At 52.5% G+C, this 27267-nt stretch overlaps 3 protein-coding genes across 3 annotated transcripts in view; 2 read left to right on the top strand and 1 right to left on the bottom strand.

The window, feature by feature from the left end:
• WDR91 (WD repeat domain 91) overlaps positions 1–10361 on the top strand; it is a gene marked incomplete at both ends in the record, with an annotated part of 31088 nt that extends 20727 nt beyond the window's left edge. The window contains 8 exons of the mRNA XM_080701491.1: positions 128–318; positions 925–1075; positions 2478–2572; positions 2694–2862; positions 6905–7013; positions 7634–7746; positions 9228–9425; positions 10197–10361. Coding sequence (XP_080557617.1) covers positions 128–318; positions 925–1075; positions 2478–2572; positions 2694–2862; positions 6905–7013; positions 7634–7746; positions 9228–9425; positions 10197–10361 — 1191 coding nt within the window. The remainder of the gene's footprint in view (positions 1–127; positions 319–924; positions 1076–2477; positions 2573–2693; positions 2863–6904; positions 7014–7633; positions 7747–9227; positions 9426–10196) is intronic.
• A 5421-nt stretch (positions 10362–15782) lies between these two features.
• CYREN (cell cycle regulator of NHEJ) lies at positions 15783–17673 on the top strand (the record flags this gene model as incomplete). The annotated part of the gene is made up of 2 exons (XM_080701493.1): positions 15783–15857; positions 17404–17673. Exons 1-2 carry the CDS (start codon positions 15810–15812, stop codon positions 17671–17673), a joined length of 318 nt encoding a protein of 105 aa, XP_080557619.1. The 5' UTR covers positions 15783–15809.
• Positions 17674–19223: 1550 nt separating this feature from the next.
• Positions 19224–19805, bottom strand: TMEM140 (transmembrane protein 140; the record flags this gene model as incomplete). The annotated part of the gene is made up of 1 exon (XM_080701237.1): positions 19224–19805. Exon 1 carries the CDS (start codon positions 19794–19796, stop codon positions 19224–19226), a length of 573 nt encoding a protein of 190 aa, XP_080557363.1. The 5' UTR covers positions 19797–19805.
• Positions 19806–27267: the final 7462 nt, after the last annotated feature.

The following is a 27267-nucleotide window of genomic DNA, read 5'->3' as shown; positions in this document are numbered from 1 at the left end:
CTCTAGGGAGTGGGCACCCAACTCTGCCGGACACACTGAGCACGACCCTTGCATCTCAGCGCTCTCCTGTGACCCCCGAGTGCCCCCACGTGGCCCTGAGCTGACAGATCCCCTCTGCTGGCCACAGTGTGCAGAGAAGAAGCCAGAAGCCAGTGCTCCAGAGGCTGAGCCCTGCCCAGAGCTCCACATGGAGCCGGTGGAGCCGCTGACCCGAGTGTCCACTGCAGGCCCTGAGGGAGGAGGCCGCCCGGAGCAGCCCTTCATCCTGCTGGGGCAGGAGGAGTACGGGGAGCACCACTCGTCCATCATGCACTGCAGGTGGGCTGGCCAGGCCACCAGGGAAAATGCAGCGCCTGGGCTTTCAGGCAGAATGTGAGGGGGTGTGGCTGTAGGAGGACGGGGGAGGACAGCAGTGGGACGGCAGTGCTCCCTGAAGGACTGTGGTCCTCCTGAAGGTCAGGGGTGTGAACAGCTGCCTCCCGGAGGGCCTGCTCAGAGCTGCTGTTGCAGTGTTTCTCTCTGTCCTTTCTAATAATGTTTCTCTGAGTTTGAGCAACAAGTTATCCTTTGTTTTAGCCCCCAAGACTCTTCAACTTTACATGGCTTTGGGTTGGTGCTTTTAGGGAGTGTGTTTGGAGTTGGTGCGGGAGGCCCCAGACTTATCGGCCTGCGGATGCCTGGGGCAGCCCTGCCAATTCTGCCACTATTTTGTGCCTGTGTTTGCCACAGCTCAGCATCCCACAGGTGCTCCATTAGTAGTTCTTGACTGAATATTTCAAGAAATAGTCTGCACACCTCCTTTGAGTGCAGGCCTTTTGAGTTTTTCTTTTTGAAAAATTGGAAAGTTGGAAGAGTGCTCATCTCCACATGAGCTGAAGAGGAAGAGGCCAGGATGCTAACATCTCCCTTCTTCTCTCATCTCAGGGTGGATTGCTCAGGGAGGAGGGTCGCCAGCTTAGATGTAGATGGGGTCATCAAGGTGTGGTCCTTCAACCCCATCATGCAGACCAAAGCCTCCTCCATTTCCAAGTCACCGCTGCTCTCTCTAGAATGGGCCACCAAGCGGGACAGGCTGGTGAGTGGCACTTGGCCTGCAGTACTTGCTCTGCCATTCAAGTTGAAGGTTCCCCAGGGCTCTTCACTGGCCCCCGAGGCAGCCGAGCCAAATCCCGTCCCTCCTCTCTATCACTGGGAATGTGGAGACCAGACCTCCAGGCCCGGCCCAGTAGGCTCCTGTTAGAGGTGCCAGTGAGTTACTGGGTTGAAAACTGAAATGAGGGACCTGGAGATGACAGAAGGCATCCTGACGTCTGTGCTGTCCTGCCCCATTCTGACCCAGGAGATGGGCTGGCTTCCTCTCCTCTCCCAGCAGTCTGTGTTTCTGACCAGTTCCTAATGGGCAGGTACTGATTTTCTATAATTCTTGACAGTTGAAGGAATTGTCCCCATGGGCCTAGGATCAGGGCTTTTCCTGAACCAGTGTCCATTTTCCAGCTAAGTATTGAAGCCACAGTCTAGCTAGTGTTCCTGGAGAGCTCCCTGAGCCCTGGGCTACTTCTGGTACTTTCTTCTGGTGATATTTGTTAGTATTTTTGAAGATTTTTGCCAAATAAATCAAAAGCTCCCAGATGCAATGCTAACTTCTTATGTGTTTTCCTGGAGGCCTTTATAGCCAAGACCCTGAAAGGGCAAATGGGCAGTTACCCAGACCCTGTGATCAGCCCGGGCGGGTGCCCTCGCAGGGTGGCTGGTGGACCAGGGGAGGGAAGGAAGGAGCAGGACTGCTGGGCTTTACACCCAGGATGAAGGGGGTCTTACGTAACTCTGGGAGCATGTCTTCAGAAGTGTCTGAGGTGATGCATCTCTCCCATTCCAAGAATACTGTATTAGTCTGTTTTCTGGAGTTATAACAAAAAACTCAAGGCTGAGTTCTTTATAAAGAAGGAATTCCTTTAGCTCACAGTTCTGGAGGTTCAAGAACGTGGTGCCAACGTCTCCTCTGCTCTAGTGGAGGCCCCTGGGCTTCATCACAGCATGGTAGATAGCTTCACGGGAGAAGCGTGTGCCAGAGGGAGAGATCACCCAGCGAGACAGGAATCCAGAGAGGGGTTCAGAGGCCGGGCTTCCTTGTGATAACAACTCTGACTCACTCCGAGACCCCGGCTGTATCCCTGGCGGTGGTGCCCAGTGAGCCAGTCACCTCCCACCAAGCCCCTCCTAACATCCCACCACCTCTCACATCTCACTGGGGCCAGCGCTTCAACACACGTGACCCACAAGCCACAGTCACACCAGAGCAAAGGCCTTTGTGGTCTCGCTCTGTTCAGGGTCCTCTATAATGTCTTTATTTACTTTTTAAGAGTGGTCTACTGTATCTGGGTGGAGGAGCGGCTTACCCTGGGGTCTGCCCCGTCCCTTACCTCACAGGGTGGGCCTGGCCTCCCTGCTGGCCACCTGCCCTCCCCTTCTCGTTCCAGCTCCTGCTGGGTAGTGGCGTGGGGACCGTGCGTCTCTATGACACGGAAGCCAAGAAGAATCTCTGTGAGATTAGTATCAATGACGACATGCCCAGGTGAGCGGGAGGCCCCTCCAGCCGTCCAGGCCACAGGTGCTCGCTCGTAGAGGCCTGCTTCTTCTGGGCCTGGGGCCCCCGGGGGCAGGCGCTCCTCTGACCCAGCCCACGTGTATTGCAGAATCCTGTCTCTCGCGTGCAGCCCCAACGGGGCCTCTTTCGTCTGTTCGGCTGCAGCTCCAAGCCTGACCCCGCAGGTGGACTCCCTGGCACCAGACATCGGCAGTAAGGGCATGAACCAGGTTCCTGGCAAGCTGCTGCTGTGGGACACGAAAACCATGAAGCAGCAGGTAGGGGAGCTGCCCCGTGCCGGGCATACGCCCGTGTTCCCATTCATTCTGTGCCCCTTGCCCAAATTTTTGATTTCTGAGAACATTTCCAAGTTTTAAGTGTCAAGGAGCAATGTACTCCATTTGGGCAGATCGTTAGTGACTGGAGCTGTTCCGAATGGTGCTACAGGCCCAGAAGTCACCCAGCACCTCCTAGGGGGCCTGTGTGTAGAACAGGACGCACGCTCTGAGTCCCTGTCAGACTGTATAAAAATGACAGAACAGTGGCGTGGCGGAGTGAGGACCGGCGTGGAGGACAGGCGTGTGTGGGACGGGCGTGGAGGGCAGGCGTGTGTTCCTGTAGCTGAAGACCCCCCACCGCCGCCACAGTAACAGGTGCTGTGGCTGTCACCATAGCCCTAGAGAGGAGAAATGAGGTTAAACATATCTGGATAGAAGGCACTGTTGTTTCTTATTTAAATGAAAAGTTTCAAGCTGGGCGTGGTTGGCACATGCTTGTACTCCCAGCATTTGGGAGGCAGAGACCGGAGGATCGCAGTTCGTGGACAGCCTCAGCTACTAAGTGAGGCCCTCCGCGACTTAGTGAGACCCTGTTTGAAAATAAAGAGTAAAAAATAGGGCAGAGGGTGTAGCTCAGAGGTCGAATGCCCCTGGGTTCCATCCCCAGACCCACTGAATGAGTGAAACGTTTCAGTGCTCAGAAGTGAGGTTTTGTTTTCTTTTCTTTTTTGCAGCACTGGGGATTGAACCTAGTGTCTCACCCATAGGAGACAAGCACTCTAACACCGAGCTACATCCCCAATGCTTTTGGGTTTTTATTTTGAGATAGAGTCTTCGAAATTGCCCAGGTTGGCCTCAGACTTGTTGTCCTCTTGCCTCAGCCTCCCGAGTAGCTGGAATTACAGGTGTGCGCCACCACACCTGGCTGAAGTGGTGTGTTCTTTATTTGAGCATATCTCCTGGTGCAAGCCTCAGAGATAGGCTGTGTTCCAGATGTGCAGTTGGCACCTCCTCACATCTGTCTGCAGAAGCAGCCCATGTGCCCACCGGGAAGCCTCACGGGCCTCTTCTGTGCAGGGTGGGGATTCAACCCAGGGCCTTGCACATGCTAAGCAAGCGCTCTGCCCTGAGCTCCACCCCCAGCACTGTGTGTGTGTGTGTGTGTGTGTGTGTGTGTGTGTGTGTGTGTGGTACTGGGGGTGAAACCCCGGGGGCTTTCTACCTCCGGGCTATACTCCCAGACCTGTTTTATATTTTATTTGGAAACAGGGTCTCACTAAGTTGCTGAGAGCCTCGCTAAGTAGCTGAGGCTGGCTTCGAACCTGCGCGATCCTCCTGTCTCAGCTTCCCAAGCGCTGGGATTACAGGCGTGCGCCACCGCGCTTGGCCTAGCATTGTGATTTTGTTTTGTTTTTTGAAACGGGATCACTGAGTTGCCCAGGCTGGCCTTGAACTGTGGCTCTTCCTGCCTCAGCCTCCAGCATAGCCTGGCTCTACATGTGAATTCTTGACCCCCACCCTCTGCCACACATGTCCCTCCTCTCCTAGTTTTCCTTACTTGGCAAATATGTCCCGTTCCCAGACCATCCGCCCCCTCTGCTCACACAGCCAGTCCAGGAGCGGATGCGGTTAGTGACATAATGTGCTTCCAGCCTGACCAGCCCCATATCCCCAGAGCCCTAGTCCAGACGTCTGCAGGGCCCTGCTGTGGCCCTGCCTGCTGGCCCCCCACCGGTTCAATCCAGTCCTTATTGGTTCTTGAAAGCTCGCCTCTTCTCCAAATCTCTTGGCAGGACATTTAATCTTAGGTCTGCTTGTGATTTCTAAATTTTTTATTTAATTTTGGATAAATATAAAAGAATATTGAAATCACACGTGCATGGTGTAATGAGAAGAAAAGCAAGAAAATGAGCACCTAGTTTAGAAGCAGAACACTGCCAGTTCTCTGGGCTCGCTGTGCCTTTCCCCAGTCTCTGCCTCTTCCCACTTCCAGGGAGAACCTGTCTTGAATTTTGGTGTGTTACCGCCTCACTTAAAAAAGAGCTCATCAGCCGGGCGTGGTGGCGCACGCGTGCAATCCCTGCGCTTTGGGAGGCGGAGAAAGGAGGGTCGCACAGGTTCAAAGCCAGCCTCAGCTACTGAGTGAGGCTCTCAGCAACTTAGTGAGACCCTGTTTCCAAATAAAATATAAAATAGATCTGGGAGTATAGCCCGGAGGTAGAAAAGCCCCTGGGTTCCACCCCCAGTACTGCAAAAAAAAAAAAAAAAAAAAAAGGAGCTCATCACATGAATCTATATCTGCAAACAACACAGTTTTTCTTACACGTTTTCAAACTTTATATGAATGGAATCATACTGTATGTATGTGCCTAGAATGTCATATTCTGGTTGAGGGCTGAGTCTCGTAACTCTATAGCTTGGTCTTGTCTTCTGGCTGCCTTTGTTAAAACCGAGTTCGTCCTTGTGAATGGAACTGGTTGTCTTCTCTTGGGCTGCTCTTAAGATCTTAGCTGGGTTTGGATTTCCTGTTTTTTAAGTTTAAAGTTTTTTTTTTTAATTTTTAAACTTCTGCTTGGGATTTGTTGGGTTTTCTGATTCAGAGGATTTGTGTCTTTATTGAGTTCTGGAAAGTCCTTAGTCATTTTTGTTTCCAGTGTTACCCTTCTCTGCCTATATATATATTTTTTTCAGTTACTGTGTTTCTCACTTTTAGAAGCACAGCTTCATTTTTACAAGCTTGCTTTGTCCCGTTTATAGTGCCCCACTTTTGCTCATATTTTCCATAAAAAAATTCCTCCTGTTGCTTTGTTGAAGGCATTGAAGCCCTCGTACATTTCGTCTGCTGACTTCAGTAGCTAAAGTGTCTGTGGGTTTGGTTCTGCTCTCTGCCATTCCTGTGGGCGCTCGTTCCTTTTACATCTTGTGGATTTCTGTTTGGGGCTCATGTTTCTGGGACCTTTATCCTAGAGAATATTTCAAGGCTCGGGGTGGAGGCGAATTTCTCTGGAGGAGATTTGCATTCGCCTCTGCCAGGCGCCTGGGGGCGCCACTAACTGCAGGTGACTCTCAAATTCTCTGCTTGAGGTTTTTCCAGACTATTTAGGGACTGTGAATTGAGGCTCTAGACCCCTTTCCCAGCACTGCAGTTCTTGTTAGCCCTTTCTGCGAAGTAGGCTTATTTCTTGTTCTTTCTTGCACTGAGGATGTATAGCTCTTTGGAGTCCCCAGACACGTGTGTGGATTTATCACCTGACCTTGAACTTCGGGCTTGTGGGCGCTTCGTGGCTTTGAGATCGAGAACTAGGAACCAGGGGCCTGTAGATTTGGTCAGTGCCCTGTTGTGAAAGCCGCCTCGGAGCTCTCGGGCCCTCAGGAGTCTTGCTTCCCCGCCGTACTGGCAGCAGAGGACTACTTTATTGCTAGCTCAGCACTGTGCGTGTGCGTCTAAATGACATCATGTAACATTCTACTCACATCTGTAGTATCAGGAGAGTAATTTAGAGTCCTGTTCCATATTGTTTAGAACGTTAATCTTCATTAATTACTAGCTGAACGAATAGGCCTAAGATTTATGAGGTGGTTTTGTTAGCTCCTATATGTCTAAGTGTTGCTGTGGGGAGAGGTTGGGCTTGATGTCAGGGGAATGCGGCGGCCGCGGGATTTTGCACGACTCTGATTGTAGGGCAGCCTGTCCTGAAAGGCAGTCAGTGGAGTGTTATTTCCTGCTGGCAATAAGACTTTTTAGTTGGACTTAGCTGGAATGCACTTGAGTGAAGTGTGGGGTGCTAAGATTTGGATTACTCATTTGTAACTCAGCCAGCATGGATTATTGTCTCAGGATGGGAACCAGCAAGCCTCCAGGCGCAGAGACCTTGCCTCTCAGAAGAGTGCAAGAGGTCAGAAGCCTAGCTCTCTGGCAAGGACTAAGATCCGTTTTTCCAGAATAAGGTCATGGGAGGGCAGAGCTGGTGGAAGACCCTGCAGGTTGCCTGGGTCTCAGTTGCAATGGTGTGCCCATTGTGCCTTTGTTTGGACTTAATAGCTCCAGTTCTCCCTGGACCCAGAACCCATTGCCATCAACTGTACGGCCTTCAACCACAACGGGAACCTCCTGGTCACGGGGGCGGCCGATGGTGTCATCCGGCTGTTTGGTAAGCAAGTGCCCTGGTGGCAGTCCCTGTCCCTCCTTATACACCCAGCTGGAGTGCGGGCTGTTGCGAAACCCTGACTTCAAATGCATGTTGCAGAGCTTACCTTTGGTCAGAGTTTTCAAAACTCCCAGCATAATCGGCTTGCTGGTGGCTATTGTCAATAGACAGGGAAGGGGGTGGAGCTCAACAGTGCTTTGGCTTCGAGCTGTGGGATACAGGAGGACACATACAAATCATACCTTCTTCCTGTTCACATGCGGTGGGTGGCTATTCTCCGTCCACAGGGAGACGTCCCCAGGGGCAGGGATGGGGCAGGGTGACCGTACTTTGGTGGCTCCCCACGGGGGTTGTAGAGGTCTCTTAGGAAGCATTTCAGTGTCCTTCTGGACTCCTGGACTTCTCACAGGAGCTCCAGCTCCCTCTAGCGATTTCCCAGCCACACTGCAACTCAGAGGCCACCTGGCCTCATGGTGGGGGGGGGGTCAGCATGTGGGCCTGGGAGTCCCCCAACTCCTAAAAGCTGCCACCCCAGTGAGCAAGTGGAGGTGAGAGGGGCCCCTGCCATGGGCGATGGCTTCCGAGGCGCCGGCCCGGTTACTTAGTGGCTCCCGCTGCCGCAGACATGCAGCAGCACGAGTGCGCCATGAGCTGGAGAGCGCACTGCGGGGAGGTCTGCTCCGTGGAGTTCAGCTGTGACGAGAACGCCGTGTACAGCATCGGCGAGGATGGCAAGGTGGGTGCACCAGGCTCCGGGAGGCGGGGCCCAAACAGGGCCAAAGCATGATCCACCCAGAGGCTCTCTGTGGGGTGTAAATGAGTGCAGTGTATATGCAAAGTTTGCTGAGGGGGAGAGACAGCTTCCCAGAGGCAAGCAGCCTTGAGCAGAGTCCAGAGAACTAAAAAGAAAGCCACCCGACAAAATATGTGAAGGAAATTGCCTCGGTCAGCATCCTCCCTGCGGCAATCCAGAAGACCTGACCATGCAACTTAGCAGAGGGGAGATTTATCTGCTCACAGTTGTTTTGGCGTTCTCGAAGTTCAGTCCGTGTGAGGTCAGGATGCAGCTCAGGCCATGGGGGTGGGAAGCAGAGACAGGGAGAGGACATGGACTCTGCTGTCATCACAGAGGTGGGAAGCAAGGGAGCCAGCCAGCCAAGGGATTCAGAGACACAAGCACAGCCCCTACAGCCGCACCGCCAGGGACCCGCCCCCTCCAGCCACACCCACTGCTAGGGTACTGATGCGATTACAGCCGTCATGGCTTGACTGTGTCAACCCCGACCATTCATAAGGGAGCTCTTTAGGGGATAGTCTTTAACTATAACAGAAATGACCTTTGGAGTAGCAGCAGGGTTGGGAAGGGGGCTAGGAGTGGGTGGGAGTGGGCAGAGGTGAGCGAAAGACTATGATGTGTGTCTTCCTGTACCTTGGGGATTTTATACCAACCACCTGTATTCTCCACTGAAATCAGTTACAGGATCTTTTTGTTTTGTTTTGTTTTGTTTTTTGAGAAGTAGTTTCACTATGTTATCCAGCCTGGCCCCAAAATATCCCCCTGCCTCAGCCTCCCAACTACAAGGGACTGTAGGCCTGCACCACTGTGCCCAGCTTTAATCATGCACTTAAAAACTATAGGAAGGGACTTTCAAGCTAAAGGTCAACTTCCTGTTTATGTGGGTAAGATTCCCTATGCAGGTCACAGCCTGTCTGGAGGGTAGGCTGATGAATTATACACCCCACAGTAAGTGAAGCCAACTGTGGAATATACCACAGTGTCCAGGGGGTTGTACTGGACACTTGTCCTCTGTACTTTGGTCCTAAATCAAGAAAGTCTATTTGGGTTCTAGTATCAAGCTTTCTCCTGCTTGAGAGACCAGGATCCCAGCAAAGCCAGCCCTGCCCCTTTTCCTCCCCAAGAGTCAGCCCAGAGGGAAAGAGAAGGGCTTAACTTCCACGTGTGGTTGATGACTATTTTTCCAGATTTTCTTTACTAAAAAATTATGTTGGCAAGGAGTGGGACTTTGGGATGGCCTGTGGATCCATCGCTCTCCTCCTCTGCCTCTAGAGCTTGAAGGGCTTCTGGGAGCTGTCAGATGGTGGTGGGGGGAGGCAGCCAGCCTCTGCGCTGGAGGGAGGCAGCCAGCCTCTGCTCAGGGCGGGCCTGGCCTGCACTGGCCCCTCTGAGACGCCCATGATTGTGCCTTGTGTCCACAGTTCATCCAGTGGAACATTCACAAGAGCGGCCTGAAGGTGTCGGAGCACAGCCTCCCCTCGGACGCCACGGGCCCCTTCGTCCTGTCTGGTTACAGCGGCTACAAGCAGGTCCAGGCCCCCCGGGGCCGGCTCTTCGCTTTTGACTCAGAGGGCAATTACATGCTCACCTGCTCTGCCACGGGGGGCGTCATCTACAAGGTGAGGGTGGCTTGGTGGTGGTGGGCGGGGCTCCTCCCCAGGCCTGGCTGAGTGGAGTGTGGCCCCGCTCCCCGGAGTCTTGCATCCCCTGGGGAACCCTTGGCATGGACAGCCAGCCACCTCTGGGGCCTCCTTGCTGCAGGCCAGGCGGGGCTGGTCAGCACTGTTAGAGAGGTGGGATTGGAGCAGAATGATTGTTCATTGACTGTCCTTGACAGGACCCTCCTTGTCCTGACCCCGTTCCCTGGTATGACCCCGTTACAGAAAGCTTTGAGGAGTAAGAAGAGTCGGGAGGCGCTGGGACCGGGAAACACCCACACTCAGCTTTGTGCTTAGGTGCCTTATTTTGTTACTTGAATTGATGTGAACTTACTCCATGAGCGGTCCACAGGCCACTCACGTTACAGCGCTTGTTTGAGAGCTAAGACCCGGCCCTCCTGCGGCCTGCATCCCTGCGATGGGAAGAGAGCTGCAGACGAGGAAGCAAATGTGCGAGCAAATGCGCTAGGGATGAGCGAGGCCGCAAGGTCAGGGTGGCGCAGAGAATGGCAGGCTTGGAGGAGCTTCTCAGGGACTGGGTGTCCACGTGAGGCAGACCGGTCATAGTCAGGGAAGGAGGCATTTCCTGGTCCAGAAAGTTACACAGACTCCCTGGAAAGGCAGGCATGTGTGCCCGGCCCGGCTCCAGGCAGTTTCTCCACCCAGAGTGGGTCAGATGGCTTGTTTGTGGGTGACGTCAGCTGGCGGTGCCTCCTCTCTCCTGTGCTGCAGCTGGGTGGCGTGGAGAAGGCCCTGGAGAGCTGCTTGAGCCTGGGCGGCCACCGGGCCCCCGTGGTCACCGTGGACTGGAGCACTGCCATGGACTGTGGGACCTGCCTCACGGCCTCCATGGACGGCAAGATCAAGCTGACCACCCTCCTGGCCCATAAGCTCTGACGGGCTGCCTCGAGACGCAGGGAAGGCGAGACGAGGGGCCGAGACACCTGCGGTCAGCGCCCTGTCTGGGCGGCAGCCTGGGGGAGGGAGGGCCTGCAGGTGGCCTACACTGCCCAGAGACCAAAGTCCCGGCTGTGGCAGAGCCTGCTCCACTCTTCAGGAGGAAAGTCCCGAAGGAGAAGCAGCCGTGGTGCAGTGTTGAAAGGCCAGGACAGATTGACAGTATTTTGTACATATATTTGCTGATATGTCTTTTTTTATAAACAAACAAACAAACAAACCCAGAATGCTCTTGCAGCCACCCGGTGTCTCTTTCTAGGGTGTGTGTATCACTTTTTTGGTGATCACCAGCTGTGACTCCCTGCCTTGTCTCCCCACCCCAGCCCCTTCCCACCTCGCAGGCCCTGGGGCTGAACTCGGCAAGTTTGCTGCAGCTTCCAGAGAGCTGGGATGTGGCCCCTGTGCCCTCCTCTGTTTTGTCTGGGCTCCAACAAGGCCAGTGTGCTCTGTCTTCCCTGTTATAGAAACCTCCGCTGCTAGTGGCCTCACTCTGCCCCCTGGCTGCGGTCCCGGGTGTTCAGCCTGTCTGGGAGGTTGACCAGTAGTGCCGGCCGCCTGCGCCCTCTGCTGGAGAATGGTGGGAGGGCCAGCTAGCCAGCCGGCCAGGTTGCTGGCAAGAGGGAGTGAGGTGAATGGCCCTCCTGGAGACTCCTGGCTGAGCGGGCCTGGACAAGCTGGGTCACCATCCCTGCCCACCACTCCCTAGCTGGAGACTCTTGTAGAGGCAGATGGACCGCCCCGTCCCTCCTGCTCTCCATGGCTGAGGCTGGGCCAGTAGAGGGGCTGCCATGGGAACAGGGACCTGGGCCTCCCACACCTGGCAGGGGTGGCCTTGGTACCCAGCTGCTCCAGACAGCCATTTGGGCCTCCTTGTGCCCTAGCCCAGACAGGGACACAGGGCTGGAACAGGGGTGCTCCTTGTTACCTACTCTGGGAAAAGCCGGAAGGTACTCAGGCTGTGGCGGCCTGCTGCTGGGACTGAGGGAAGCTTGTATGTGGATGGGTTACAGTAAAACACCAGACTTCCAGGTAAGTAGATGCCTAATTCTACCCACTTCCCGCCTCAGAGGAGGGAACCCAGACTGCTCCCTCCACACACCACCCTCCTGTCCTCAGCACTGAAGGGGCAGCCTCACCCAGCTCGCCTGGCAGTTCTGCTCATGGGTGTCCTTTGAGTCCATGGCTTAGCTTTCCCTCTCATTTCAAAGTCTGCATCATAGGAAACATCTTCCCCTTTCATGCGGTCCCCAGAGCTTGGTGAGATGGCTCCGGCATCCCCCCATAAAAGGGTGCTCACCCTCAAATTATGTCAAAACTTAAACTGGTCTCATCTTCAAAACACCCGCTTAGCGCCGGCCGTGGTGGCGCACGCTTGTAATCCCTGCGCTTGGGAGGTGGAGACAGGAGGATCGCACAGGTTCGAAGCTGGCTGCGCTGGCTTAAGAGACCCTGTTTCCAAATTAAAAAATATAAAAAATAGGTTTGGGAGGGTAGCCCAGAGGTAGAAGGGCTTCCAGGAACCCCAGTACCACCACCACAAAAAAAACAAACAAACACCCGCTTAGCCTCCACTCAAGAACTGGTATCTTCGTAAAGGGCAGCGGAGCTGGGTAGAAATGAATGGGCAGGCAGCGCCTCAGGCTGGGCCGTGGCTGCTCAGCGTTGGGAGCCTGGCAGGTGTGTCAACCCTGGCCTCCTCAGGCCCACATCCAGCCCCCCTAGCATGGCGCTCAAGTGTCCAGGAGCTCAGTGCGCTGTTTGGAGTACAGTATATGCACACTGTGGATTAAACCTAGTTAATTAACACATGTCACCTCACACACAAAATATAATTTGATCCATCAATTTAGAAATAAAAAATCAAAGTCAGGCATGGTGGCACACACTTGTAATCCCAGGCATGGGAGGCTGAGACAGGAGGATAACCCAGGTTTGAAGCCAGCTTCAGCTACTTAGTGAGACACTGTTTCCTAATAAAACATAACATAGGCTGGGAGTATAGCCCAGGGGTAGAAAGCTCCTGGGTTCCATCCCCAGTACAAAAAAAAAAAGTCAAGAAACCCTCCATGGTTCAGGTGTTGGCTCCAGTGTGTACAAGTCCTGAACTGGGTTCCTTAACCCTGCCGGGTCTCTCCCTGCAACAAGGCAGATACAGGTTTTCTGCTCCTAGGCCTCACTTCCCAGCTGGCCATGGAGCAAGGTTTTAAGGAGAGAAATGTACAGGAGTTGTTCTATTGAGAGCAAGGATTTCTTTTCCATTATCCACAGAAGCAAAGGGTGCAGCTGCAGCCCGGCCCGTGAGGCTCTAGCTGGCTCAGCGGAGGAGCGAGGTTGCCTCTGACACCTTCCTGGAGGCTGAGAAGTGGGTGCTGCCTGCCGCCTGCCCTGCAGAGGGAGGCAGTGCTGGTTCAGCTGCCTAAGCTGACCCTGATGGGGGCTGGCTGTCCAGGGCCTTGAAGCCACGGGGTCACCTCCTTAAGTCTTGATCTAGTTAAAATTTCCCACTCCACCTACTTACCTGGGATTGAGGATTCACACCAGGAGGAGTCCATTGGGTGTTTTGAAGAAACTACAGGGCACAGGGGAAGGGAGGGCTCGGGCTGCAGGGCAAGGTGAGAGTCACAGTAATATAACTCTGGATGTCTCACTTTGGGGAATATCAGACATATCAGATCTGATTTTGTGTTTTTCTCAAAATACCAGGGACAGGCCTACCCCGGGACTGCTTGCATGGGTATTTGTCAGTTGCAACTCTGGTGGCTTCTTTTTCTGCCCTCTTTTAGACTTTAAGCCAGGAGTGTGATTTCTTCTTTTCTTTTTCTTTTTTGCGGTACTGAGGATGGAACCCAGGGGTATTCTTCCTCTGAGCGACAACCCCTAGCCTTATTTTTTATTCTTTATTTTAAAAACAGGGTCTCACTGAGTTGCAATGGGCCTTGCTAAGTAGCTGAGGCTGTCTGTGAACCTTGATCACCCTGTCTCAGCCTCCCGAATGCTGGGACGACAAACGTGCGCCACCACGCCCGGCTGGAGTGCGATTTTAATTGACGGTAACTTCACATGCCAATCACTGGGCCGTCTGCAGAGGGAAGCGCGGGGCTGCCAATCAGGATATTAAAAACCTCCATTAGAATAACAGAACCTTGATCTCCCTGCACCGTCATTTGCCCCTCGAGATGCATCGCTCAGTTCAAGCACTGAACTGGCTTTTTGTGGGAATCCCGGGCAGGGCTGTCACAAATACAGAGCACCTTTCCACCCTAGGATTCGGAGCTCAGGGGCCTGGGAACGGCCACCGGCGGGGGCGCGTCCCCAATTTCGTCCAGCAGGGGGCGTCCGAGCCTCCGCGCGAGCCTCGGCGGGGCGGCCGGCGGAAGGGGCGGGCGCCGGGAGCTGCGCGGCGGGGCCGGGGTCGGTGCCACCGCGGGGGTCGAGCTCCCTGGGCCCGGGAGGCGGGGGCGCGCCGTGCGGGAGGGCCGGCTGGGGCCCGGGGAGCCCCTGGGAGGGCAGCGCGGCCCCGCCAGCTCGAGGTCCAGCAGCCCCCATGGGGAGGCGCAGCGAGCTCCCGGTAGGGGCGGCCGGGGGGAGGGTCCCCAGCAGCGAGCTGCGGGCGGTGACGGCGAATTGCAGGCGGATCTGCTAGCCGCGGGGCCGCCGTCTCTCCCGAGCAGCGGGCGGGTCAGGATGGGATTTTCTAAGCCCCCCCCCCCCCCGCAGGTCTGACCTCCGACCGGCACTGATGCTGTGTCGGGAAGCGGGGCGCGCAGGCGCGGGGCTCGCCGTCTGCAGGACCCGGCCGCCACCCTAGATGGCGGGTTTCCAACTGTTGTGACCCGTGCAGGCTAAGTCTCACTTCCTTGTTGTGGAATGGGCTTACCCAGAATGACTCTGGATGTCCCAGTTTCGACAGACCTGGAAGTCCCTTGGCCAAGGGCTGCCCTTCGGTAGGGTGCTGGCTGCACAATTCTTAGTTCCTCCACAGCCGCTCTGGATAGCCATGATCCTCAAGCCCGGGTTCCCAGAGGGGCCTCTAACGCTTCACCGACTGCCCCCTTCTGGGCACCTCTGCCTCGGTGCGGTGTCTGAGGCCGCCTGAGTTGGTTTTTAAGTGGAAGGGGACCGCTCTTAGACACAGTCCTTCCTCTGGGTGGGGACTGAGCTTCAGGGCTGAGGGGCTGAGGTGGAGTCCAGAGGGGCAGGGAAAAGGGAAGCCAAGTTAGATCAGAGCTGGGGCAGGGGCGTTTGGATTCTGCAAACTCAGGGAGCCAAGCAGTTAGACTTCCTTCTCTGCAGGACCCCTTGGAGGTTATGTTTGGATTAAGGCAGAGAGCGCTGGGCAGTGAAACCTTACTGTGAATCAGAGTGGCCTGGGGTGCTCCTGTTGCACTCCCTGGGGAGGGAGGGATGGGGGAGATGTGCCGGGAGTGGGACTGGCTGGGCACCCAGAGGATAGCAGTACTTGGGGTGCGGATGAGGACCTCCCTGACTCTGTCTCCCCTCCTTTCTCCTGGGAGTGCTGGTCCTACCAGTGCAGGGGACCTGGGGGGCATTTCCGGTTGTGCCTGGCTCTCTGTGGGGCAGGTCCCCGGCTCTGCTTTGTGCTGCCAGTGGCCAAGATTCCTGCCCACCCTCTGGTCACCATTGGCCTGGGTCACCTCCGGTCGGCCCTGCACTGACCCGTGACTGTGGCAGATGACTGCACACAATCTAGCTTACAGAATTTACCAGGCTTTGTTCTCCTTCATAGACACCGAAGATCGGTTTTCTTTGGAGACAGGCCTCTAGTTTCTGCTGTGGCAAAGGTGGGATTCACTGTCCCGACTACAGGAGCAAGCCATTCATCTCGGGCCCTGCCTCCTCCTGTGGGAAACGGCAGCGATGGAAGCCTTGGCGTCTGGAGACAAGAGACGGGTCCTTCCCTCGTGGATGACAGCCCAGGGCGCAGCCAAGACCCCCAAGAGGAGGAGAATGGAGAGGGTGCTGACGGTGGCAACAGCTAGGTGAGACAGCCTCTGGTCTAGATGGCCCGGCCCCACTCGCCTCCCCGCCTTGGCCCTCCTGTAGGTCTGTTTGCGGGCTCAGGCACCTTTCCTGCAGGCTCCACCTGCTCAGGGTGTCTCAAGGTGTGACTCAGGAGCCGGCAGCCCCGCAGCCAGTTCCTGTGCTTGAAGGGGAGGCCCCAGCGCGGGTCCCTGGGCTGCGAGGATGCCTCCTCCGAGGTCCTCCAAGCTTCGGTCACAGCGGGGTGGGGGCAGCGTGGCAGGCACCCCTGGTGGGGAGGCTGAGGTCACCGCCCTCTTTCTGTCCTTTTCTCTCCCCGGAGGCCTGAGACCCCATCCCCACGCGTGGCTTCATTTCAGACCCCCTACAGTGAAGACCGTGTACTGCATGAATGAAGCAGAGCTGGTGAACACGGCCCTGGGCGTCCTGATTGAGGTAATGGCAGCCTTGTCTCTTATTTAGACCCTGAACTCTTCCCGACAGAAACTAGCTCAGGTTGCCTGGGGACCCTCTCCTCTGCTGGAGACTCGTCTCCCACCAGCCATGGTTCCCTCGGCCTGTCCCCAGGGGATGTGCGCCATGGATACCCGGGCAGGGTGTGGGCGTGAGGGATGGCGTGCCCTATGCAGGCAGCTCTGCGTACTGGTGTGTGTGTGTGTGTGGCGGGGACTCAAAAGTGTTCACCTGCTTTGTTCTCTGAAAGGGTTTCAGTTGGCTAAGGCCCTGAGGCCTTTCGTAACCCTGGAAATGCTCCTTAGGAGGGCACTGTTATAAGTGTTACCAGCTTCCTGAAGAAGTCGGCTTCTTAACTAGGCACGGTGGTGCACACTTGTAATCCCAGTACTTGGGAGGCTGAGACAGGAGGATCATAGGGTCGAGGCTAGCCACAGCTACTCAGGGAGACTCTCACCAACCTAGCCAGACCCTGTTTCAAAACAAAAAATAAAAGACGCTAAAGATGTAGCTCCGAGGTCGAATGCCACTAGGTTTAATCTCTAGTACCAAAATAATTACTACTACTTCTACTATTACTACTACTACTACTACTAATAATAATAAAACCACCTTAGAATCTTAGAGCACTTTATAGTTTATCAAATACTCTTGTTGTTGTGAATTTTATCAGTTTGGTACTAGGGATAGGACCCAGGGGTTTCACCTCTGAGCTACATGCCCCAGCCCACTTCTTTTTTTTTTTTTTTTTTTTTTAATTTGACATAGGGTTTCACTAAGTTGCTGAGCCTTTCCTGGAACATAACAATCCTTCTATCTCAGCCTTCCAAGTACTGAGATTACAGGTGTGCGCTACTGCACCTAGCTATCAAGTGCTTTTTATTTTTTTATTTTTTGTGGTACTGGGGATAGAACCCAGGGGCTTTCTACCTCCGGGCTGTACTTCCCAAACCTATATTATACTTTATTTGGAAACAGGGTCTCACTAAGTTGCTGAGAGCCTAATTAGCCGAGGCTGGCTTCGAACCTGTGCGAGCCTCCTGTCTCAGCCTCCCGAGCGTGGAGATTACCAGTGTGCGCCACCATGCCCGGCTATATCAGGTGCTTTTACACAGTGTCATCGTATCATAAGTCTTGACCCTGTGCTATAGTAAGTCAGGTACGATGACCCTCAAGCAATGGAGACCAAGGTGCTTTTCCTTGGTTCTGTAGCAGAGCTTAGCCATGGCAAGTTTTGGCCCCCGGGCCTCTCCCATCCTCTCAACCTGCCTTTCCTGCCGTGTTTTTCCAGTGGTTTCTTTTTCTTGATACTCAGCTGTTCCTCATGCCCCTTCCTCTTCTCTCCCAAGCCGTCCTGTTGTCTTTGAGGAGGGTTGTGGGAAGGAGTGGGGTAGAAGGAGGAAGGGCACCGGGGTTGTGAACAGAGACCGGCCTGCTGCCCGCTGCCTCGTGGTTGCTTCTGGACGTGTCCTGCGTTGCTGACAGACCAAATTGTTAGGGAAACTGAGCTTGCCTCTCCTCTCTGCAGGGCCGCAAACAGGAAGTATCCAGGGAGCAGCCTCCTCTGGCCGAGGATGATAAGCCACAGCTCTCCCCCGCCTGCTCCGTGTCTCCTCACACGAGTTCTCCTGGGAGCAGCAGCGAGGAAGAGGACAGTGGGAAAGAGGGGGTCACCCCAGGCCCCAGCCCTTCCCAGGGGCCCGGGACTTCCAGCTCCACCTGCAGGAGGAGCCCTGAGGAGGAGGAGGAAGAGGAGGAGGATGTGCTGAAATATGTCAGGGAGATCTTTTTCAGCTGAGGGGTAAACTGACCACTGGATTGGTGCGGAGAGAGGTGGGGACAGCGGGCTTGTGCCGGGGGCGCCCCGTCCTGCAGAATATGGATCGGGCTGTCCAAGCTCCTGGCTTCCTGCTTCCTTGGGCCTGGCAGATGCGTCCTAGCTCAGAAGCCCCGGGCCTCCGTTCCCATTAGGGCTTCCCTTGCACTCTCCTTTCTCTTAGCTCAGAGATCCGGAATCCCATTTTTTTTTGTTTTTGTTTGTTTGTTTACTTACCAAGTTTCCAGGGGAAATGAGTTCACAGGGAGAGAACTCATTTCCTAAAAACCAAAGAGACAGCCATTTTCAAGGAAAAAGCTTAGCTGCTACGCACAACTGGTGTTTAGTCAGTACGATCGCTCCCTAAGGAGCGTGTGAAGACGTTTCCAGCACAATGCATTCCGCCCCTGGGCTCCCTCCCATCCGGCCAGTGATGAAGGCAGCCGGGCCGCCCGCTCGTGGTCCCTGCTCTGCCCCGGCATGTGAGGCCTCCCACACACACTGGAAAGCCGGGCAGGTGCCTCGCCGAGCTGCCACCTTCTTCCCCCTGGCCGTCCTCTGCCTTGGTTCCCAGGTCAGGAGCCCAGAGAGACGCCAAGGACAAAGTTCGTACCCGAGACTGCTGTTCTGCCTCTGTATTGACTGTGGCATTTGACCGGCACAGAATGAGCAAACCGCTACCACACGGGTTTACCAGTACACAGGTGCCCAAAAATAGACCGCATTCTCCAACGCCTAAGTTGTGCTTCTGTTCTGGTTCTGGTGCAGCAGCGAGGGGCGCATCCTTGGTGTGTGTGTGTGTGTGTGTGTGTGTGTGTGTGTGTGTGTGTGGCCTTTCGATCCCGTCTCCTCGCCCTACCCCACCTCCTGAGTAACAAACATGGGAAGGATTTGCCAGCCAACTCCTCCGCGTGGTTTCCCTTTTCAGGGGACCTTCAAAGCCTCCAAGGCTTCTTTTTGTCCTGTGTGATCTTTGTCGACTCCCTTGGGGGTCAGTACTGGGCTTTTCGGGATGGCGTCCTGGTGAGGGGCTCATGGCAGAGGCCTCCCACCATGAGGGAGGAGCCGAGGCCTGGGAACCGCGCCCGGAGGACTCCAGCATTCTCTTGCAGCCGCCCCTTTGCTTGCCATAAACCTTCACCGGCTCCGTCTTGGCAGTCTAGCAGATCAGTCCAGAAATCTGATTCATAACATAAATCCTTACTCCCCACCCTCCTGAGGCCAGTATCAGAATGGCCCCAGTGGGCCAATTAGAGCAGGAATTTGTGTGACAGTGAGCTGTGTGGTTTTAGATGGCCTCGGAAGTGCTGAAGGATAGATAATCCTACACTAAGAAGCTGCGGGTGCCCAGCCGCCCTTACTGCCTTGATCCCCTTGACGCTGGGCCCCTCCCCTCCGCGGAGGGTCCCACCTGCTGGAGCCTGAGATCTGTGTTAGCTATGAAACAAGATGGCAGAGAAGAGGAGCCAGCCCTTGCAGAGAACCTCGCCTTGGGTCCTCTGGGCACAGGTGGAACCAGCTCTTGCAGTCCCTTAAGCCTTTGCATAGGAGTAGCAGCTCTCAAGCTTCCTCTTGTCCTTGGTCCTTGGAGGGAACACCACCGTGGCCACGGATAGAAGGACGAGCAGGGCCTGGGCCAGGCCCAGAGCCAGGAAGCCGGGCCCCAGGAGGGAAAGCCTGACCCATTTCCACACGTAGGACAGGAAGAGGCTCAAGCCGCTGGCCAGCAGCACAGAAGACAACGCCAGGAAGCCCGTGGCCAGCTGCCACTCTCCGTCATCGCCCTTGCTCCAGGCAAGGAGGAGAGACAGGGGGGCAAAGAGGGTGAGGACCAGGGCACCGTAGACACCCAGCCTGGCCAGGGCCAAGCCAACCCGAGGTACCCCCAGGGCCTCCAGCTCCGGGAACTGGTGACACTGGAGGGAGCCGGCGTCCTCGTTCCACAGGCAGAAGTTGTAGAAGCCGATTCTGAGGTTGGGCAGGTCAGCGAGGTTGCCAGCCTTCCAGAGGAGAGCGTAGAACAGCAGGGAGATGACCACGGCCACGAGGATCAAGATGCCTACGAGGGGCAGGTGGTCGCCCCGCCACGGCCTGGGGAGGGCCATCTCTCCTGCCCTTTGCGGGGGCCTGTGGAGAAGCGACAACAGTGAGCGTCCGGCTGTCCCTCCCTGCCCACTCCCTGTCTTCACGAGCCCCTGTCCTCCCTCACAATGGTCCATGAAAACCCGTGGCAACTCCGCCAGGACAGGAGATCCCGGGAAACCTACAGCCAGGGCCCACTCGTGAGTCACCAGCTGCCCCTCCAGTTTGAGGCCAGGAGGGAAGGTGTCTCTCTCCCAGCAGCCGTGAAGGCCTGAGATGTCTGGGCTGAAAGGCCCCTGGGTTGAAGTCCTTGCCACACCCTAAGTACAACATGATTAATGGCTGCATAGAGTTCATGCCATAGAGTTACGCATTACACGCTTACTTGATCAGCTGTTTCATTTTTTCACCACTGTAAGTGACAGGATGCGTGGATGAGTCTTTGGAATCTGATTTTTCCTTAGTCGAGACATCTTAGAGTACCATCACCAAGGTCAAAGGCAGACAGCGTAAGCAATCTTATTGCATCTTGCCAAACTGATCTACAGAAAGCTTGCTAGTAGCAGCCACTCTAGGTATATATACATGAAGTGCCCACGTCATCACCCTCTTCACTACTTCAAAACGAAACAAGCCGGGCATGGTGGCGCACGCTTGTAATCCCAGCACTTGGGAGGCTGAGACAGGAGGATCGCACAGGTTCGAAGCCAGCCTCAGCTACTGAGTGAGGTTCTCAGCAACTTAGTGAGACCTTGTTTGCAAATAAAGTATAAAATAGGTCTGGGAGTATAGCCTGGGTTCCACCCCCCACCCCCGCCCCCGTACCGCACGCGCGCGCACACACACACACACACACACACACACACACACACAAAAGAAACACCTCTCTTTCTTAGACGGTCTTTTTTTTTTTTTTTTTTTTTTGGTGGTACTGGGGTTCCTGGAAGCCCTTCTACCTCCGGGCTACACTCCCAGACCTATTTTTACATTTTTTTTTTTTTTTATTTGGAAACAGGGTCTCCTAAGCCAGCCTGCGGCTGGCTTCGAACCTGCGCGATCCTCCTGTCTCTGCCTCCCAAGCGCGGGGATTACAAGCTTGCGCCACCACGCCCGGCTAGACGGTCTTTTTCAAATGTCCTCTAAAACAGATTTGAACCAGGCACACTGGCACACACTTGCAATCCCAGTACTTGGGAGGCTGAGACAGGAGGATCAGAGGTTCAAGGTCAGCCTTAGAAACTTAGACCCCATTTCAAAATTAAAAAAAAAAAAAAATAGGCCTGAGGGTGTAGCTTAGGAATAGACTGCCCCTGGGTTCAGTCCCTGGTACCAAAAAAAAAAAAAAAAAAAAAAAAAAATGCTGGGAGTGTAGCTTGGAGGAAGAATGCCCCTGGGTTCAATACTCAGCACCAAAAATAAATAAAAATAAAACAGTAGTCTGCACATTGTGAGACACGGGCTGAGATAAGATGCTGTGCGGTGTCCTGCAAGCCTCAGCCAGCAGCGGGGTAAGTGGTGGCCAGCTGTGGCCCTGGCAAGGGGCCCAGATGCCCTGTGGGCCACCTTCTCAGGGGACCCTTTCCACAGCTGTCTGGAGGGTCTGTCTGATGCCATGGACCACAAGGAGTTTGCAAGAAGAGTTAGGGACCCAACAGAAAAAAGAGCATGGGCCAGGCCCAGAGAGAAGGCGGCTGCGTTCAGGGGACCCACGTGTACGTCAGGATGAGAACAGAGATTCACCAGGGATCCTGGTGGCAAGCGCGTGCCTGTTCAGACAGCCTCTGAATCCGCCACCTGGCAGCACTGATCAGCCGCCTGGCTCCTACCCATGGCTTCCCCTCCAGAACAGCTCTGCGGGGACCCTGGGGAGTGGAAGTGTGAGGGACCACCTCAGCCAGCGCTGGGCACTCCTCGTTCAAGGACACTCCTCGTTCAAGGACGCTGGAGGTCCAAGGGGTGGAACACACCCTGGGTAGTCAGAGACTCTTGGAGCAGTGGTGCTTGCTACAGGGGGATTTATCAAGACTCAAGTGATTTGAATCGTGTTATTAGACTTACTTAACAAAATTTCTTTAAAAGCCTTCACCTGGAGCCGGGCGTGGTGGCGCACACTTTTAATCCCCCCGCTTGGGAGGCTGAGACAGGAGGATCGCACAGGTTCGAAGCCAGCCTCAGCTACTTAGGCTCTCAGCAACTTAGTGAGACCTTGTTTCCAAATAAAATATAAAATAGGTCTTGGAGTATAGCCTGGAGGTAGAAAAGCCCCTGGGTTCCACGCTAGTACCACAAAAAAAAAAAAAAAAAAAAACCAACAAAAAAAACTAGCCTTCACCTGGGTTTTAATGGGCTTACTATTTCAGGACGTGGAATGTATTTCTAGGGAGGAAGCCCCTACTTACCCCTCGGTGCTATGGGAAACAAGGCTTGAATTGCCCACACTGGCCAGGAACCAGGGAAGCTGGGAGTTTTGGGGTGCTTCGTTCAAACCCTCCACCTTATTTCTCCTGTTTTAATCCTGTTACACTTGGATTCAGAAAGCTTTGTTATTAAACGTTTTTGACTTGAAACGTTTTTGACAGACTCAATGGAAAATCATAAGGAATGAGTCTGCCGGAAGGGGCGATTTCATCAGCCGCCTCCCTAGAGCGCAGCCGCTGCCAGCCACCAGGAGCCTTTGTTTTTGACTTCCGCATTTTCTCCCAACTGATCTTTTGGAGGTTTTTAGATGGAGAGTAAAGCAAAATAAAATTGGAGCCAAGAGTTGCAGGACCAGCACCGGTGCCCTCCTTTCCTCCTCTTCACACACACACAGGACTCAGGCTCAGAGGCGGGCAGACCTGGGCTCTCCACCACCTTCTGCCACTTAGAACTTGAACTCAAGCCGGGCGTGGTGGCGCACGCTTGTAATCCCAGCATTTGGGAGGCTGAGACAGGAGGGTCACAGTTCACGGACAGCCTCAGCTGCTTAGGCCGTTTGCAACTCGGTGAGACCCTGTTTCAAAAGAAAGAATAAAACAAAACAAAACAAAACAAACAAACAAACAAAAACAAAATAGGGCTGGGGGGGTATAGCTCATAGGTAGAATGGCCCTGGGTTTAAAAAAAAAAAAAAGAACTCGAGCTTGCCATCTGCCCCCGCCCAGCCTCTGCTCAGGCTGCACCTACACCCAGCAGCACACCCAGCGGCTCCCTGACTCCCAACGTCCCACAGACCTTCTATGCATTCCTGGGCTGCCTGAGTATACACAAATGGGAACTTTTTTGAATGAATGAATGAATGAATGAATGAACAGAAATGCACGTGGTATCTTTGAGTTAATCGCAGATGTGCCACGTTTACAGGGTTTAAGACAGTGGGGTCTCTCGAGTGAGAGCCGTGTTTACATCTCAGAGGAGCCAGCATAGTTCCCGGAGAGGCCGTGTGTGCTTCCTAAATGTGCTGGTATTGGGAAATGGCTTCAAAACGTATTTGAAAATAACTTTGGTATTAAAAAGTCAGAGTTTGGGTGTAAGGCGGGCACTCAGACAGGGAGGGACCCTGCAGAGTTCCTGGCACCAAGAGTGATTAGCAAGAAAATAGAGGGAGCCCAGGGCCTTTGCATTTTAAAGGAAAGTAACTTCTAGCAGATAGATTAGGTGAAGGCAGAGGGCACAGCCTTCAAGTATCCCTCTTACCGAAAACACATTTTGGGGGTCTTAAAGATTTGAGCTGATACCTCTAGGAAGAAGACTTTTGGTCAGACAGGATGTAAGATAGTGGATCCCCACATGGAGCTAGTCATCTAGTCAGGTCAGAAGATTATTGGTTGGGCAAGACAAAGGATAATGTATCTTTATAAAAACTGTTCTGTATCCAAAAACTATAGTAACTTATTTTCAAGTTACTCTCCTACATCCTCCCCTTTGGGTGTAGGGCTTTAATATCTGTTCCTTCTTTCTGTTTTTGTAATAATAAAATTGTTTAAGCTTATAGCAAAAGGAGTTTAGGCTTTTCTTTTTCTAAAATAGCTCAGAACAAGAACCCGCGCCTCCATTTCACACTGGTTCGGTTTTGCTGGACCACTGTCACGTTATAGAGGATGGACTTGGAGGGGAGGCTGGAGACCAGTCCTTGCTTCTTCTCCTCATCACTTTGCATGACAGTGTCTGGCTACTGGATGGGAAATCTCATGATGCTCTTCTTGCTGCCCCGAGAGCCTGTCCTGTGTTTTTGGTTTTTAACAGTCCTTTTAATCACATTCTTACCACAAGGAGCCTTTTAATTCCCTTTAATGATAAGCTCATGTTTCCTCTGAGGGTCAAAAGGGGAGTCTGCTGAGTCATTGTGGCCATTTTTAGACGGACTTTTTCCTGTTTATAATAAAGTAAAACACGTCAACTGGCAAAACATGTGACCCATAGAGAAAAGAACTAAAATCATGTGCAATTTCTGGCCATAGAAATACCACTCAGCACATCTTCTATAACGCTGTTTTACATCGTTGGTTGCCTTTTTTCCTTTTCCAGTGCCGAGGATGAAACACAGATCCTTGTGGGTGCGCGCTGGGCAAGTGTTCTACACCGAGCTACACCCAAGGCTATGGTGGGGATAGCTGGGATCATATAAATACGTATTTTGCATTCCACTTTGTGAACATCACTATAGAATAAACATTTCCCTAGTTCACTAGAAATATTTCCTAAAGGATATATATTTATATATTATATATACATATATATACATATACATGTTTTTATATATAAGTTATATATATATATATAATTTCAAAAGAAAACAACAATGATTCACTATTTGTTGCTAGCTGAAACTAAAAGACTCAAGAATATGCAATATATATATATATATATATATATATATATATATTTTTTTTTTTTTTTTTTTTTTTTTGTATAGGGAATTTTTTCTTTGTGGACCTGGGGATGGAACCCAGGGGTATTAGACCTCCAAGCTACACCCTCTGCCCTATTTTATATTCTTTCTTTCTTTCTTTCTTTCTTTCTTTCTTTCTTTCTTTCTTTCTTTCTTTCGCGGGTCTGGGGATGAAACCCAGGGGCATTCCACCTCCGAGCTACACCTCCTGCCCTAATTTTTATTCTTTATTTTGAAACCGGGTCTCACTAAGTTGCAGAGGGCCTAAGTAGCTGAGGCTGTCTGCGAACCACGATCCTCCAGGCTCAGCATCCCGAATGCTGGTATTACAAATGTGTGCCACCACTCCTGGCACTGGGAATTTAATCCAGAGGCATTCTATATCTGGGCTACAGCCCCAGTCCTATTATTATTATTATTATTATTATTAGTATTAGTATTAGTATTAGTATTTTATTTTTGATAATAGTGTCTCACTAGCTTGCTGAGAGTTTCTTTCTTTCTTTCTTTCTTTCTTTCTTTCTTTCTTTCTTTCTTTCTTTCTTTCGTGGCACTGGGGGTGGAACCCAGAGGCTTTCTACCTCCGGGCTATACTCCCATCCCTCTTTTATATTTTATTTGGAAACAGGGCCTCACTAAGTTGCTGAGAGCTTCACTAAGTAGCTGAGGCTGGCTTTGAACCTATGCGATCCTCCTGTTTCAGCCTCCCAAGCGCGGGGATTATAAGTGTGCGCCACCACGCCCGGCTTGCCGAGAGTTTCTAAGTTGCTGAGGCTATCTTCAAACCTGGGATGCTCCTGTCACAGCCTCAGCTCCAAATGATATCTTTAAGGGCTTCATATAGTTATATCATAGTTTACAGTTTTTAAATTATGCTTTATAACATTACTTCATGATATTTAAATAGTGCTACTGTGAGTCAATTTATTTTCCCACCAGCGCTTTAAGAGAGAGCTTCTCTCTTTTCTTCCCCGGGCTCTTTTCAGAGACAGGATCCCCCTCTGTTGCTCAGGCTGACCTCCAGCTCCTGGGTTCGAGTCCCTCCCGTCTCAGCCTCCCCCACAGCTGGGGTGACAGATGTTTGCAGGGAGCACCCCATCCTCCCTAATATTGCAGATCCTTGAGTCTTTTAGTCGCAGATAGCAACAAATGGTGAATCATCGTCGTTGTTTTTGGAGTTAGGAAAGTGTAATATTTTTAAGTGTCTGATCATCCTTGGTATTTCTTCTCTTGGGAAGTGCTATCTTTTTGGGGGAGGCTTTAAAAATAATTTTGATTTTTAAATTTAAAAAATCATTTTTTATATTCAAAGCAAATTTATTTAAAATCATTTTAAAATGGCTAAAGGATTCATTTTAAATCATTGAAGAATTTTATACCCAGTGTCATGCTCATAATAAATACACAAACACATGGATGAAGAATGCCATGGATCCCTAGTACAGAAACAACCCCGGATTAATGGGTTCCTGCTTATTTTGCTTTAAAAAGTAATAAGTGATCAATAATAATCACTTATTATTAAGATATCTTAGAACCATTAAGAAATATTACTCCTGATCCAACTACCCCTTCTCAATTTAGTGTAAACTGATAAATTTTGTTTGTATCAGTCTTTATTATGATGGCTGCAAAATGTTCATTTTCCTTAAAAAAAAATCATTTTGAGCCTCAGAACCACAAGTGTGCACACACACACCCACACCCCAAAGAAAAAACAATCACTTTTCATTTCCTTGGCGTTTGTCAGTCCGCGTGGGCCCTTTGTAGATAAAGGCAGCCCACCTTTTGCCATCCTAATCGTCATAGTAAAGCACAATGCTTTTGAGGCGCAGGGGCCTCCAACTTAGACTCCAGGTCTGTGCCTGGGTTTGATCCTCGTCACTCGAGGGGCAGCGAGTGAGCAGGACCAAGGGGGGGGGGGTGTGATCTCTGCTGCAGGGAAATAGGAGAAGTCCAGTTAGGAAAACAGGAGGAAAATATTGTCCAAAGATTCACTGGCGGCAGCTTTTTGTTTGTTTATTCTTTAAGCAACTCTAAAGTGATCGTCCTAATAAAGAAGAATGGAATGGTAGCATAGAGAGACATAGCTGTATCATTTAATTTTTAATTATGTTCTTGTCAGGTCAAAGAGTGAAACTTTCATGGAGGTGAGACTGAGGGACAATTAGGTCCTGGCATATTGTTGCACTAAAAATATATCTGGCTGAAGCTGGTGTACCCCTGTAATCCCAGGACTTGGGAGGCTGAGACAAGAGGATCGCAGGTTCAAGGCCAGCAGCGCAAGTAGTTTAGCAAGACCCTGTTTCAAAACAAAGAATAAAGTTGGGCTGGGTAGCTCAGAGATAGAATGCCCCTGGGTTCAATCTCCAGTAGCACAAAACAAACAAATAAATATAAAAACAAATTTTAAAATCCTCTGGTTAGGAGTGGTGGCCCACACCTGCAATTCCAGTACTTGGGAGGCTGAAACAGGAGCATTACAGATGTAAGTGTAGCCTCAGTAATTTAACAAGACCCTCAGCAACTCAGCAAGACCCTGTTTCAAAATGAAAAAAATAAGAGGGGCTGGAGTGTAGCTTAGTGGTAGACTGCTCCTGGGTTCTATCTCCACCCCCGATAAA

Source organism: Muscardinus avellanarius (genome assembly GCF_963383645.1).
Source record: "Muscardinus avellanarius genome assembly, chromosome: 9".
In the NCBI taxonomy this organism is placed as follows: domain Eukaryota; kingdom Metazoa; phylum Chordata; class Mammalia; order Rodentia; family Gliridae; genus Muscardinus; species Muscardinus avellanarius.
Note: the sequence above shows the minus strand (reverse complement) of the source record. Positions and strands in the feature narration are given on the sequence as shown.